The following is a 13,092-nucleotide window of genomic DNA, read 5'->3' as shown; positions in this document are numbered from 1 at the left end:
TAGGAACTCTAGAAAGTGGTCCAAGACAAAATGTCATCCCACAATATCCGCGGAGCCAGTTTGGAGGCCAGCAGAGGGCGTTCAATAAGAGTTGGTTTGAACAGTTTACATGGCTGGAGTATTCTGTTGCGAGGAACTTGGCTTTCTGTTTTTCATGTCGTATTTTTGGGAGCAGAATACTTTAAAAAAATGGCCTCAGTCATTCAGGGTTCTGCAATTGGAAGAGGGCTTTAAATGCCTTTAGGGAGCACGAAAAGAGTTCCAGCCATTCGTCTTCTATGATCTGCTGGCACAGCTTTAAGACCACAAAAAACCAAGGTGACGTTGTTGAGCAACTTAGATCAGCAAGCGCAGCAGAGATTTCGACAATAGAGACGACAATATTTCCACAGGATGTTAGTTGTAACAAGGAAAACAAGGAATACCATTCCGTGGCCACGGTGAGCAGGAATCCACCAGTCATAATCAAGTGAACTTCCTTGAGTGCATGAAGCTGCTGAAAACATTTGATCCACTTTTGAAAAATTACAGTCCTGTCTCACATGCTACCTATCTGTCTCATTTTTCACAAAAATGAGATGATAACCAGTATTTCACATGAAATAACTGGAAACATAGTTAAAGAGATGAAGGAAGCTAAGATGTACTCTGTTATGGCTGATGAGGCTAGAGATGGGCACATGGAACACCTTGCAGTGTGTGTACATTTTGTGTCGTGTAAAGGCCATGTCAAAGAATGTTTTCTTGGTCTACGGAAACTAGAAAGGTTTGATGCACAGTGCATTACAGACACTATTGAGGAGCTGTTGCAGTATCACACGCTCAGTGACTTACTTTGTGTTGCTCAATCCTATGATGGGGCATCTGTCATGAGTGGTCCCGTTTCAGACAGAGACACCCTGAAGCAGTATATGTGCACTGCTATGCACATGAGCTCAACCTTGTCCTTTGCCATACATGCAAGGCTATTCCAGCTGCTTCTGACTTCTTTGGACTTTTGGAAAATGTCTACACAGTTTTTAACACCTCCCTGGTAAACCACACAAAGTTTAAGGAACTGCAAAAGGACCTTGGACTGTTTGCATCTGAGCTTGTTCAGCTCTCTAACACAAGATGAGCCTGCCAAGTAAATTCCATCAAAGCCCTTCTCAACAACATTTCTGCAGTTTTAGCAACTCTCGAAGCCACAAACACTCATATTGCTAAAGGGATCTTGTCCAAGCTGTCAAAACCCAAGACTGTGTACATGTTAATCATGTTCTCACAGCTGCTTGGCATCACTGATAGCCTGCACCGCTACCTGCAGGGAGAAAGGCTAGACATGGGCAAAGCTGTGGAGTACAAGATGTCGGTAGTTGATACACTAAGTAAACTGCGCAAAGAGGCTGCTGATGAGGAAATATTTGAGAAGGCCATGGACATTTGTGGAAGCTACAACATCCAGATTCCTCAGGGGGCACGACACAAACAGAAAAGACTTGAAGGATTTGTACTTGAGTCCAGCTGTGGTGTAACACCAAATCTCACAAGCTCAGCAGAGTTTAGGTACGAGATATTCTTTCCTTGTTTGGACCGAATGTTGCAGGAGCTAGCAGACAGATTTTCTGGGGCAGGACAGAAAATAATGGAGGGCATTCAGGCATGCAATCCATCCTCCCCAACATTCCTTTCCGAAGGTGCCTTAAAACCCATTGTGGCACACTACCATGTGACGATAAAGCCTGAAGAACTTGTTGTGGCAAAAAACTTCATGAAAAGAAAAATGGAAAAAGAGGACATTTGCGACATCACAACTGCCTTCCACTTGCTTGACGAGGACATGTTCCCAACTCTGAAGGTCATCTTTAGAATTGCACTAACCATTCCTGTCAGTAGCTGCAGCTGTGAGCGCTCTTTTAGTGCCTTGCGTCGTCTCCACATGTGGCTAAGGAGAACCATGGGACAAGAGAGGCTGAATGATTTGGCCATATTATCTATTGAAAATGAGTACTTGGATAATGTTGACCCTGAAAATGTCATTGATAGGTTTGCAAAACTCAAGCCTCGAAGATACAATCTCATGTTACCACAATAAAGAGGTGTTGTCAGAGTAGTGCAGATCTGTGATGATTTTCAGTGCTACTGTCATCTAGTTTTGATTTTGGTTCTTTGTTGGTTAAGTCCTAAAGTAGTCCTGATTTTGAACTGTTATTCTACTGTTTTCATTCCGGATCAGTTCTGGGTGTGGTTGAAATGGGGTTTAGTCCCCGTATCTTGAAACAGCCCTAATGTCGTTCTGCCTTGCTGTTTAAGTAAAAAACAATTTTTAAGCTGCATATGTGATATTTTTTTTCTCGTATTAAGTTTTTTTTTTTTTTTTAAAGGTTACAACACAGCCTAATAAATCTTCAACTTCACAGCAGGTTTTTTTGTCATTCCCAGATGGTACAGTGGACACATGTGTGACTCCTGTGATTAAAGCATCTTTCTTTCAGCTTAACAGTGAACCGTCAGCTCGTTCAAACACACGTTAAAGTCCGTTTGGCTCGACACCACCGAACAGAGGCAGCAATATAACATAGCTAACATTAACAGTGCAGTGAATCCTGCTTGTGCCGTGATATTCAGGACTGCAAACCGAGCAGCATCACTGACTTTCAGCTTGTTGTGTTTGTGGATATATGACTGACTTTAATTATCCATAGAATCATCACATTCTCTGTAGGATTAAGGTCAACTATTGAACGGCATATAAAGTAAAGGCTTTATAACAAAGTTAACTCAAAGTACAAACATCGCTAATGTCACATAACTTTGCCGGCATGTGGCCAACAGCAATGTTTTAATGTTCTTCATTATTAAACATTTGCACACAAATAAGTGACATAATATTCAGTACTTACTTTTGAAAGTTTACTCTTTGGCCGCTCCGCTTCCACTTTTTTTTCGGCAAAATTATCCACACCACCGCTGCGCTATGAAGTCTGGGATATGTTGGGCCATGAAGGCTACACCGACCCATCCTTAAAATTCAGGGAAATTAAGGACGCATTTGAGGGCCGCATTTCGAGCAGCCTTTGAATTGGGACAGCCTTCGTCGTGTCGCTGTGACGTAATCGGCCTTAAAATGCGGCCTTTAAGGCTGCAGACCCTGAATTGGGATACAGCCCAAATCCGGTCATTGGTACTTCCTGGCTTGTGTAGTTACTAGGTAACAAAAGCTCAACACTGCCCCTAGCGTCCTGGAGCACTTCCGTTGTGTTTTGGAATTTGCATGTGTTTTGGGGTTTGCAAGTGTTTTGGAGTTTGCAAGTGTTTTGGAGTTTGCAAGTGTTTTGGAGTTTGTACGTGCTTTGTCTCTAGGGGCCACCGTACCCCCCCTGCACACGTATTACCCTTTAGGGCTAAGCCCCGGGTGTATACAATGTCTGGCTCCGCCTCTGGATGTGAGAGGACCCAAGTCAGATGGTGGGACACCAGGGCCTGGGGGGGTTAAGGTCATTGTTTTTCAGGGATAGATGAATCTGACAGTTGTCTGATTAAAAATTGGATTTATGTTTTTTAATAATATGGCCAAGGGGAAGTAAATAAAGACTAAAAAGAAGGGGCCCAAGGATGGATCCTTGAGGTACACCACATGGGAGGGGGGCAGAAGATGAATGAAATTTACCAAGTGAGACGAGAGAAACTTCTAGTCAGAAGGTATGACTTGAAGCACTCCAAGGCAGTGCCTTAATTCCAACATGATGTTCTAGAGAGAAATCTAAAATCTGTTGTGACTTTTCAGCTGTTGAAACCGGAGGAAACCCACCCGGGATTAATAAAGTTATATTCTAATCTAATCTAATAACTTTAATCTCAGCCAAACCGATTTACTCAGAACAAATAAAACACTGAAAAAAGCCAAACAATAACATTTTTAGGTATGTCTAAGTGACTTATATATTATCGTTTAACCTGAGTAGCAAAATCGCGGTGATCTGAAAATGATGTGCCGGGAGTTGTGCCGTTCTCGGCGGCTTCAGTGACCCTGAGCTCTCAGCTAGCTATCGAGCTGGTGGGTAACAGACGTCTCCGAAAACGTCAAGCACTTTTGCAAATATGCATATCTTGATAAACCGAGCAGATATTTGAAGTTTACACACCAGCTGAAAATATGTTAAAAGTTTATTTTGTGACCCAGAAAGATTAGTATAGAGTAATTTTAAAACTTAGTAGCGGCCACCATTGTTGGAAACTGGAGTTTGGCTGGGCCGCGCTATGAATCCTGGGTGGGCCATGAAGGCTACACCGACCCATCCTTAAAATTCAGGGAAATTAAGGACGCATTTGAGGGCTGCATTTCGAGCAGCCTTTGAATTGGGACATCCTTCGTCGTGTCGCTGTGACATAATCGGCCTTAAAATGCGGCCTGAATATGTAAAGCGCTTTGGGGTCCTTAGGGACTAGAAAAGCACTATACAAATACAGGCCATTTACCATTTTACCATTTACCTTGCTGAATCAATGTTTTGAAGAAATAAGCCAGTACAAAACATACTTCTTGTTTTGTTCTGCTCCAAATCACCTCGTTTCTACACTGTGAATATGTGGCTCTTGCTTTATGTGAGTTTTGTGTTGTTCTGTTTTCTGGAAAGTGTTCAGTATTAAAGCTGCCTTTTTGAGTTCACTTAGTCCTTCATTTACGTCCCAGTTTACCTGCCACTCAGAGAAGGGCATCATTCACTGTCCAAAAACAGCTCTGTGTTAACCTGGCGGAAAAATGGCAACCTTTTTAGGGTGTAACCCTCCTTTCACCTTTTGGCAGTCAGGATATTCTCTGCAACTCATCATTTTGTGTTTCTTGTGTTTTTATGACTTTGTGTGTTATGCTTTATTATTCTTAGTGGTCTATGTTGTGTCTATATCAACCTTTGTACATTTAGGCTCTTGTCCCCTCATGTCTTTGCCCTCTGTGCCCCCTTCTGTGTGTATGTGTTTGGGTGTGTTAGTCCTAAAAACATACACAACCTACCCATGTTCCCTTCCTTGTGTGTGTCATTCCATGTTTCCCATCTATGTTTATCTCCTTAGACTTTCTTGTTTTCCCGAGTGTTGTGTCTTCCCAGTCCATGTGACATGTTATGATATTTTGTCTTCCTTCGCGTCATGTCTCTCTCCCGTCCTCCCTCACACTCCCTCGTGTTCCCTCGCTCTATCATGTCTGCCTCTCCTCCACTCCTGCATCATGTTCCTCTGTTTCCTGTTTTATTGTAAAGGTCTTGTGTTTCCATGTTTTGTTCAGTTTTGCTTCCCCTGTCTCGTTAGGGTTATTCGTGTCAGCTGTGTTGCTCGTGTGTTCTCATTTCCTCCTTATCCTTCTGCGTATTTATGTCAGCATCTCCTTCAATCTCGTGTCGTAATCTCCCTCATGGTAGTGTGTCTTTCCCTGTGTTTCCTCGTGTATTCATGTTTATAGAGTCCCAGTTTATTTTTGTATTGCCTTTTTTCCCTTTCAGCTAATAAAGCTGTATTTTGAGTGTAAATCCCATTTTCTGTGAGTTTGCATTTGGGTCCTTTCCTGCCTGCCTGCACAGCTGTTTCATGACAGTTAGCATGTATTCTCTACGGTACTCTTTTTCACTTCTTTATTTTTCTACTTGTAAACATACCACGGCAGACCCGAAGACCATTCTCATGCTTTTCAGCATTTACTTGTATTAACTCTTGTTACCTTTTCACAGTTTCGCCCGGTTCGTAGATTCCTCAGGCCTCCTGAAAGAACACCGGGGACTCAGTAGTCAATTCACAACACACAAGGTAGGGCATTAACAGGGAAAAGAGGGCACAAATAAATATTTTTCTTTGTTATGTCATTTAAAAACTTTGAATAAATAATTATCTGAATCCTACAAAACAGAAAATCCTAAACACAAACTCAAAAATATAAAAAGATCAAAACTTCCCAAAATGTATCTAACATAACAAACATTAAAAAGGTAATGGTATATTTTGTGTGCTTGTGTATTATTTTTCATGGTTTAATACATTAAATATGGGTCTCACACTGCCCCACACAATCACATTGTCTACAGGATATTTAGCGAGTTCACATCTAATATATCTCACCTCTGATCTAAACTATGATGTTCTTCTGTTTTTTTTCTCAGCTACTAAGTTTAACACTACAGATGTCATTGATCATGTGATCTAGTTTTCCATGTACTGTGTAACTTCTGATTGGCCAGTAAAATCTAATCTTCACTCTTAAAAGTGAAGAGTCCCCATTTTTTTTATTCAGTACGACTGTTTGGAACAATGGCATCTGCACACATTGTCTTCTACCTGATATCTTTGTTCTTGGGTGTAATTGGTAAGTTTGTGTTTAACCACAGTCTAATTCTTTTAAGGTCTTTTTTCTCGGCTGCCATGTTCCACAATGTGTATTTGCTTTGTCTTTCATTTCACCACAGCTCAGAAGAACAACCTGCGTTTATCCTCCTCTGTTCATGAAGAAACACGTTTTATATCAGCTAAATCTGGAGACAGAGTGACTTTACATTGTTACTATGAACAGAATGTTGCTGCACGTTTTTACTGGTACAAACAAACTTTAGGAGAGAAACCAAAACTCATTTCTACCTTCTATAAGTCAGAAACCAATTTTGTTCAATTTCATGGTCCATTCAACAATAGTGCACGTTTCAGACTAGATAATGGAAAAGGAAAAAACGACTTGATTATCTCAGACTTAAGTGTTTCAGACTCAGCAACTTACTACTGTATACGTTCCTATTTCTTCACATCAACATTCTTAGAGACCATTATTGTCAGTGTCAATGATTCAGATTTAAACGTACAAGCTTTAGTTCATCAGTCAGCATCTGAGACCATCCAGCCAGGAGGCTCTGTAAGTCTGCACTGTATGGTGCACAATATGCTGAGCTGTGATGGAAAACACAGTGTTTACTGGTTCAAAGACTCTGAAGATTCTCAACCAGGACTCATTTACACCCATGGAGTCAGGAATGATCAGTGTGAGAGGAAAGACAACAAAAGAACACACACCTGTGTCTATAACTTGACAATGGAGAGCCTGAATGTGTCTCACACTGGGATCTACTACTGTGCTGTCGCCCTATGTGGACACATAATGTTTGGAAACGGGACCAAGCTGGACTTTGGGGGTAAGTCACTTTTCCAGCAGAGGTGACTCACATTGTATTATAAATAGGAGCAGATCATATTTGATGAACTCAGAGCTAAAAAGCTCTGTCATTTCCTGGTTTTACAGTTTGGCAAGATTCTGCTGCCCTGATGTATTTCTTAAGCACAGCTTTAACACTCACCACCATCATCAGTATGTTATCAACTTTTTTAGTGTATAAGATGAAAAAGAGGAACAACTGCCAATCGAGAGGTTAGAATTTCTGTTCATATTTTACTCTTGTGGTTTAAAAATAGTGGCATTTAAGTTTAAATCATTTCCTTTTTTTTCTCAGCAGACTCAAACACAAATGATTCTGTAAATTTAGAGGTGAGTTTTAAAGTGTGGGAGTTCATGTGTTTTTAGGAAATGACATTTCTTGTTGAATTGTTATCTTGATTCTTTTGGTATCCAGAGCACCCAAGAGGACAACCTTCATTATGCTGCTTTGAGAAAAATTAGGACGAAACAAGCAAGAAGACAGACGAGCAACACCCAGGAGGAATGTGTGTACTCCAAATGTGTGTACTCCGGTATAAAGTAAACATAATGGATATAATGATTTTTAGTATTACCTTTCTGCTGTAGTGATGATTTTGGCATCTTCTCTTTATTTAACTGCTAACAGAATTTGATCACTTGCATATTTTTGAAATTCTCGTAAATGTAATTCTAGTAGATAATTTGTTTTGGATTTTGGGTTTAATTTATTTTTGAAGTTTCAAATTTTTAGTTGTCTTTTTGGATTTGTTGTTGTATTGAGGTTTTTATTAATCATTTGAAGTTTTGATTCTTTATTATGGTGGGTTTAGTATTGGACACTTGTTTTGATTCCATATTTTATTGTTGAATGGTTGTGATAAGATTAGGTTTTTGTGGCGGTATTTACTGTATTCACATGATGAGGCTTAGTTTTTGTGTAAAAATGTATAATATTATTGTGAGGAGTAGTCTTCCAAGTGTTCCTGTTGACAGTGACTTTCCCCTGCATGTTTTTTCTCACCTGTTTAACATTCCAATCCAATCCCACTTTATTTATAAAGCAATTTAAAACAACATGGTTGACCAAAGTGCTTTCCAGCAAAAAACTGTGATAAAAGGTAAAAACCATACATTAAACAGACAAAGAAATAAATATAAATAACAATAAAATAAATACATAAATGAAAAAAACAAGTTAAAAATAAATCAGTATATATTAAATTTAAAATAGACAATAAAGTATACAATAAATAAAATTAACAAAATAAAAAATGATTAAGAGTGACCAAAAACTGACTAAAACTGACTAGCTGACACTAGTACTACTCCTAAAAAGCTTTGGAAAAAATATGTGTTTGTAAAAGTGATGTGGCCAGTTGGGGCCAGCCTAATATGCAGGGGCATCTCATTCCATAATTTGGTGGCCACAACAGCAAAAGCTCAGTACCCCCATTGTTTCAGTTTTGGCATGGGGACACCAAGGAGTGACTGGTCAGTTGCGAAGTATATAGGTGTAGAAGGTCTGACAGGTAAGTTGGAGCCAGGCCATTTAAAATTTTAAAAGCAAACAATTGAATTTTTAAATGAATTCTAAAATGGACAGGCAACCAGTGTAAAGAGGCAAGAACAAGGGTAATGTGCTCATTTTTGCGTGTCCCTGTCAGCAGGCAAGCAGCAGCATTCTGGACCATTTGCAAGCGTGATAGTGAAGCCTGATATAATATAAACCACAATAAAATGCCTTACAATAATCAAGGTGTGTGGTCACAAATCCATCTAAAACTCTCTAAGTCACAAAAAGAAATAAAAGGTTTGACTTTAGAGAGCAGCCTCAGCTGAAAGAAGCTATTTCTCACCACTGTATTTATCTTACGGTCATTGTTTTTCAGGGGTAGATAAATCTGACAGTCGTCTGCATTAAAATTAAATGAGACTTTGTTTTTTAATAATATGGCCACGGGGAAGTAAATGCTAAAAAAGAAGGGGCCCGAGGATGGATCCTTGAGGTACACCACATGGGAGGGGGCGGAGGATAATTAAAATTTCCCAATTGAGACAAAGAAACTTCTGTCACACTGGTATGACTTGAATCACTCCAAGGGAGTGCCTCTAATTCCAACATGATGTTCTAGGTGAGAAATTAATATGTTGTGATCTACTGTATCAAAACCTGCTGTGAGACCCAAAAGCACAAGTAAGACGGAATTCCCAGATTCAGCAGTTAGTAAGATATCATTTAAAAACTCTCAAACGTGCAGACTCAGCTGTGAAGTGCTTTAATACCTGATTGAAATAGAATAGAATAGAATAGAATAAACCTTTATTATCCCACGGATGAGAAATTTCGGTGTTACGGAGCTCTTACAGTAAGGGAAAATAAAATATAAAAGGAGGGCACAAAGTGGTCCTATAAACATAAGCAACCGAAGTTTGCATGCACAGGTATATACAGGTAACAATATACAGAATATCTATAGAAAATTTTTAAAAAATTGTACAGAGATATGTTTAAAATGTGCAGGGTTATGTATAAAACCTACAGAGCTATGTATAAAATGTACAGTAAACTAACAAGCTGGTGAGTAAGATGACCAAAAGAATGTTAAGCTGCATTATAGAGTCTGACAGCTGCTGGTAAGAAAGACCTGCGGTAGCGCTCCTTCCTACACTGTGGGTGTAAAAGTCTACTGCTGAGCGAGCTACTCAGTGCTCGTACAGTCTCATGTAGGGGGTGGGAGGTGTTGTCCATGATAGATGTTAGCTTAGAAAACATCTTCTCCTCCCCAACCTGCTTGATGGACTTCAGCGGACAGTCCAGGACAAAGCTGAACCTCCTGACCAGTTTGTTGAGTTTCCCCCTGTCCCTCTCTGCCATTCCACCACTCCAGCAGACCACAACATAGAAAATAGCAGACACAACCACAGTGTCATAAAATGTCCTTAGGAGTGTCCTTAAAACAGACAAAAACGAATACATCCAAAAAGTCTCTGAACATGTCATTCACAAGCTCCTGGAAGACAGCGGGAGAATTAATTAACCCAAATGGCATAACGAGGTATTCAAAATGTCTCAGAGGTGTGTTAAACGCTGTCTTCCATTCATCTACTTTCCGTATCCGGACGAGGTGGTAAGCATTGTGGAGGTCTAACTTGGTGAAGACATTGGCTCCCTGGATTGACTCGAAAGCTGAGTAAATGAGTGGGAGTGGGTATTTATTCTTTATTGTGATGTCATTCATCCCTCTATAATCAATACATGGCCGGAGAAACCCATCCCTTTTAGGCACAAAAAAGAAGCCAGCACCTTCCGGTGAAGAGGACAGTCTGATAATTCCTGCTGGCAGCGACTCCTGAATGTACTTCTCCATGGATTTGAGACAGGTTGTAAAGTCAGCCAGACAGCAGCAGACCTCTGGGTAATAGGTCAATAGCACAATCATATGGACGGTGAGGTGGGAGTTAGAGCATTTTATCCATACTGAATACTTCCTGTAAAATGATACTCAGAGGGTATCCAGGAAAAACCAGGTGGCTGTGAGATCTGTGGGAAGGAGAACCCTGTGTTTACGGGAACGACTGATCTTAGCGAGACAAAAAGACTCCAGCTAGCAATCGTTTTCCTGGCCCAGTGAATCTGTGGGTTGTGCTTTTGTAACCCTGGGAACCCATTGATGAGCGGAGTGTCCGGGGAGGGGAATGTGAAAAAGCATACCCATTGTAATTATCTGTTTTTGTGAAAAGGAAAAAGATTCGATAGATGCAAATGATCCAAGTATAGCCAGTGTACCATCAAGTGGTACTTTTTCCCTAAATTGGTTAGAAAACCACGTAAAAATCTGGCTCCAAAAAGCTTTCAAGACAGGGCAATGCCAAAATAGATGTGCAAGGGAACCTTCACCGATATTACATCTATCACATAAGGGGGATACAGAATTATAGATCCGGTTAAGTTTAAGTTTAGAAAAATGTAATCTGTGAATGACTTTAAACTGGATTAGTTTATATCTGGCACTTATTGAGCCTTTCTGAATATTGGACAAACAGTTTGATCATTGGTCCTCAGACAGAGATTCTTTCTTAATTTTCGTAATTCTCAGATATCAAGCTTCAAATGGAAAAAATGCAGACAATGATATCTAGAAGCACCTTACAGTTACCCAAATAAAGGCCAGCATATCACTTCCAAATTTAGCATATCTTATGGGTGACATCCAATGTTCCCTCTAATTTTTCATGTGTCTGAGCGAACACAAACTCCCTGAGCGGCCCCTTGGACCACTGTGAGCAATGAGCAATGAGTCTGTGGTCTGGGAGAGAGTCCTGTAACACTCTGTCTGCAAAATACAGTATAATGACCAATGTTGGGTAATTAATTCTATAGTTACTTCTTCAAAAAGTAACAGAGTTTTGCAAACAAAGTTTTTTACAGCTGTTTACTTAAAAATGCAGCCAAGGCGTTTTTTAAAATAAACATTTCAAACTATTTACAGAACAATCAGCTGTTCTGCATCAAATCGGATGCCACACAAATCATTTGTGTCACTCCAAAAAATAATTTCTGTCCACTATGAGATAAAGGAGAACAACAGCCTGATACCTGCAGGTCTGACAACAGGAGATGTATCAATCCTGTAACACCTGTAACATTCAGCAGTCGCCTCATTGTTCTGACACACACAACAAAACTATTGACTACACTACACACTAACTACACAAGATTTGCGCTAAACGTAGCAAATCTCACATCTCAAAACACCGCCATCACTCCTAAAACGTCCCCCTTCCTAAACAACTAAATGCCATGTTGCCATATCATTTTCTGATTGGTCGATATGGTCCTTTTTCGACCAATAGGAAAGGGTGGGGTTTTCTGGTTTTGTTTTTGCTCACAGGCGGAGAGTGCTTTCGAGCATTTTCCTTATTAAATGCTGTTTTTACCGTTTCTTCCCGCAGTAAATATAAATAACGATAGCATTCAGGAAGAAAACCAAACATTACATTGTTTTTTCCCACTATGTGATCATCTTTCCTTAAAAAGACATACTGTGTCACTTCTGCTTGGCCAATCAGGCACAGTCTTCTGTAAGAAGAGTGAAGAAAGGTTTGAGATTCTTTTCATTCAGCATGATTATTTCAAGAAGATGACATCTGCGAAGTTTGTCATCTATCTCACATGTTTGTTCTCGGGGGAAATGGGTGAGTTTGATTTTGAAAGCTTCAATGTATTTTCATGCTTTAAAGAGTCCATAACCTGCATTTGGTCTGTCTTTTATTTCACTTCAGCTCAGACAAACAACCTGAGTACCTCTTCTTCTGTTCCTCAAGAAAGACATTTCATATCAGTTAAAACTGGGGACAGCGTGACTTTGCATTGTTACAGTAAAGGTGAATGAGCTCCATGGTTTTACTGCTATAAGCAAACTTTGGGAGAGAAACCAAGACTCATTTCTACCTTCTATGTATATGAAAACAATCCCACATTTTATGATACATTCAAGAGTGATCCACGCTTCACCCTGGATACTGAAACAGGTCAAAACGACTTAATAATCTCAGATGTGCGCATTTCTGACTCAGGAACTTACTACTGTATATGTTCCAATTTGTACACATCAACATTTTCAGAGAGCATTACTGTTGGTGTTAAAGATTCAGATTTGAACATCAAGGCTGTGGTCCAACAATCAGCATCTGAAACCATCCAGCCAGGAAGCTCTGTGACTCTGAACTGTACAGTATACACTGGGACTTGTCCCACAACGTCACTTGTATGTGACACGAACGCTACAACAAAGGTGGGAGTTGTCATGATCTGCAGCTGCAGATTGTGTGAAGCAGAGAGAGGACCAAGGCGCAATAACACAAGAGAACAGGAACTAGTTTTAACCAAAGATGTGCCGTTTATTAGGTTGAATGTAAAAGTACAAATCAGACAACCCAACTAA

General features: G+C 40.0%; 1 protein-coding gene and 1 pseudogene across 1 annotated transcript; both read left to right on the top strand.

The window, feature by feature from the left end:
• Window positions 1-6,270: 6,270 nt before the first annotated feature.
• LOC102296196 (immunoglobulin kappa light chain-like) lies at window positions 6,271-8,239 on the top strand. Its single transcript, XM_014331076.2, has 4 exons — window positions 6,271-6,331; window positions 6,432-7,145; window positions 7,253-7,495; window positions 7,581-8,239. The coding sequence occupies exons 1-3, from the start codon at window positions 6,277-6,279 to the stop codon at window positions 7,381-7,383; spliced, it is 900 nt and encodes a 299-aa protein (XP_014186562.1). The 5' UTR covers window positions 6,271-6,276; the 3' UTR covers window positions 7,384-7,495; window positions 7,581-8,239.
• Window positions 8,240-12,288: 4,049 nt separating this feature from the next.
• LOC121813244 lies at window positions 12,289-13,092 on the top strand (annotated as a pseudogene).

The sequence above is a fragment of the Haplochromis burtoni genome, unplaced genomic scaffold (assembly GCF_018398535.1).
Source record: "Haplochromis burtoni strain Fernald_Lab_line unplaced genomic scaffold, NCSU_Asbu1 Contig_1327, whole genome shotgun sequence".
NCBI lineage: Eukaryota > Metazoa > Chordata > Actinopteri > Cichliformes > Cichlidae > Haplochromis > Haplochromis burtoni.
Note: the sequence above shows the minus strand (reverse complement) of the source record. Positions and strands in the feature narration are given on the sequence as shown.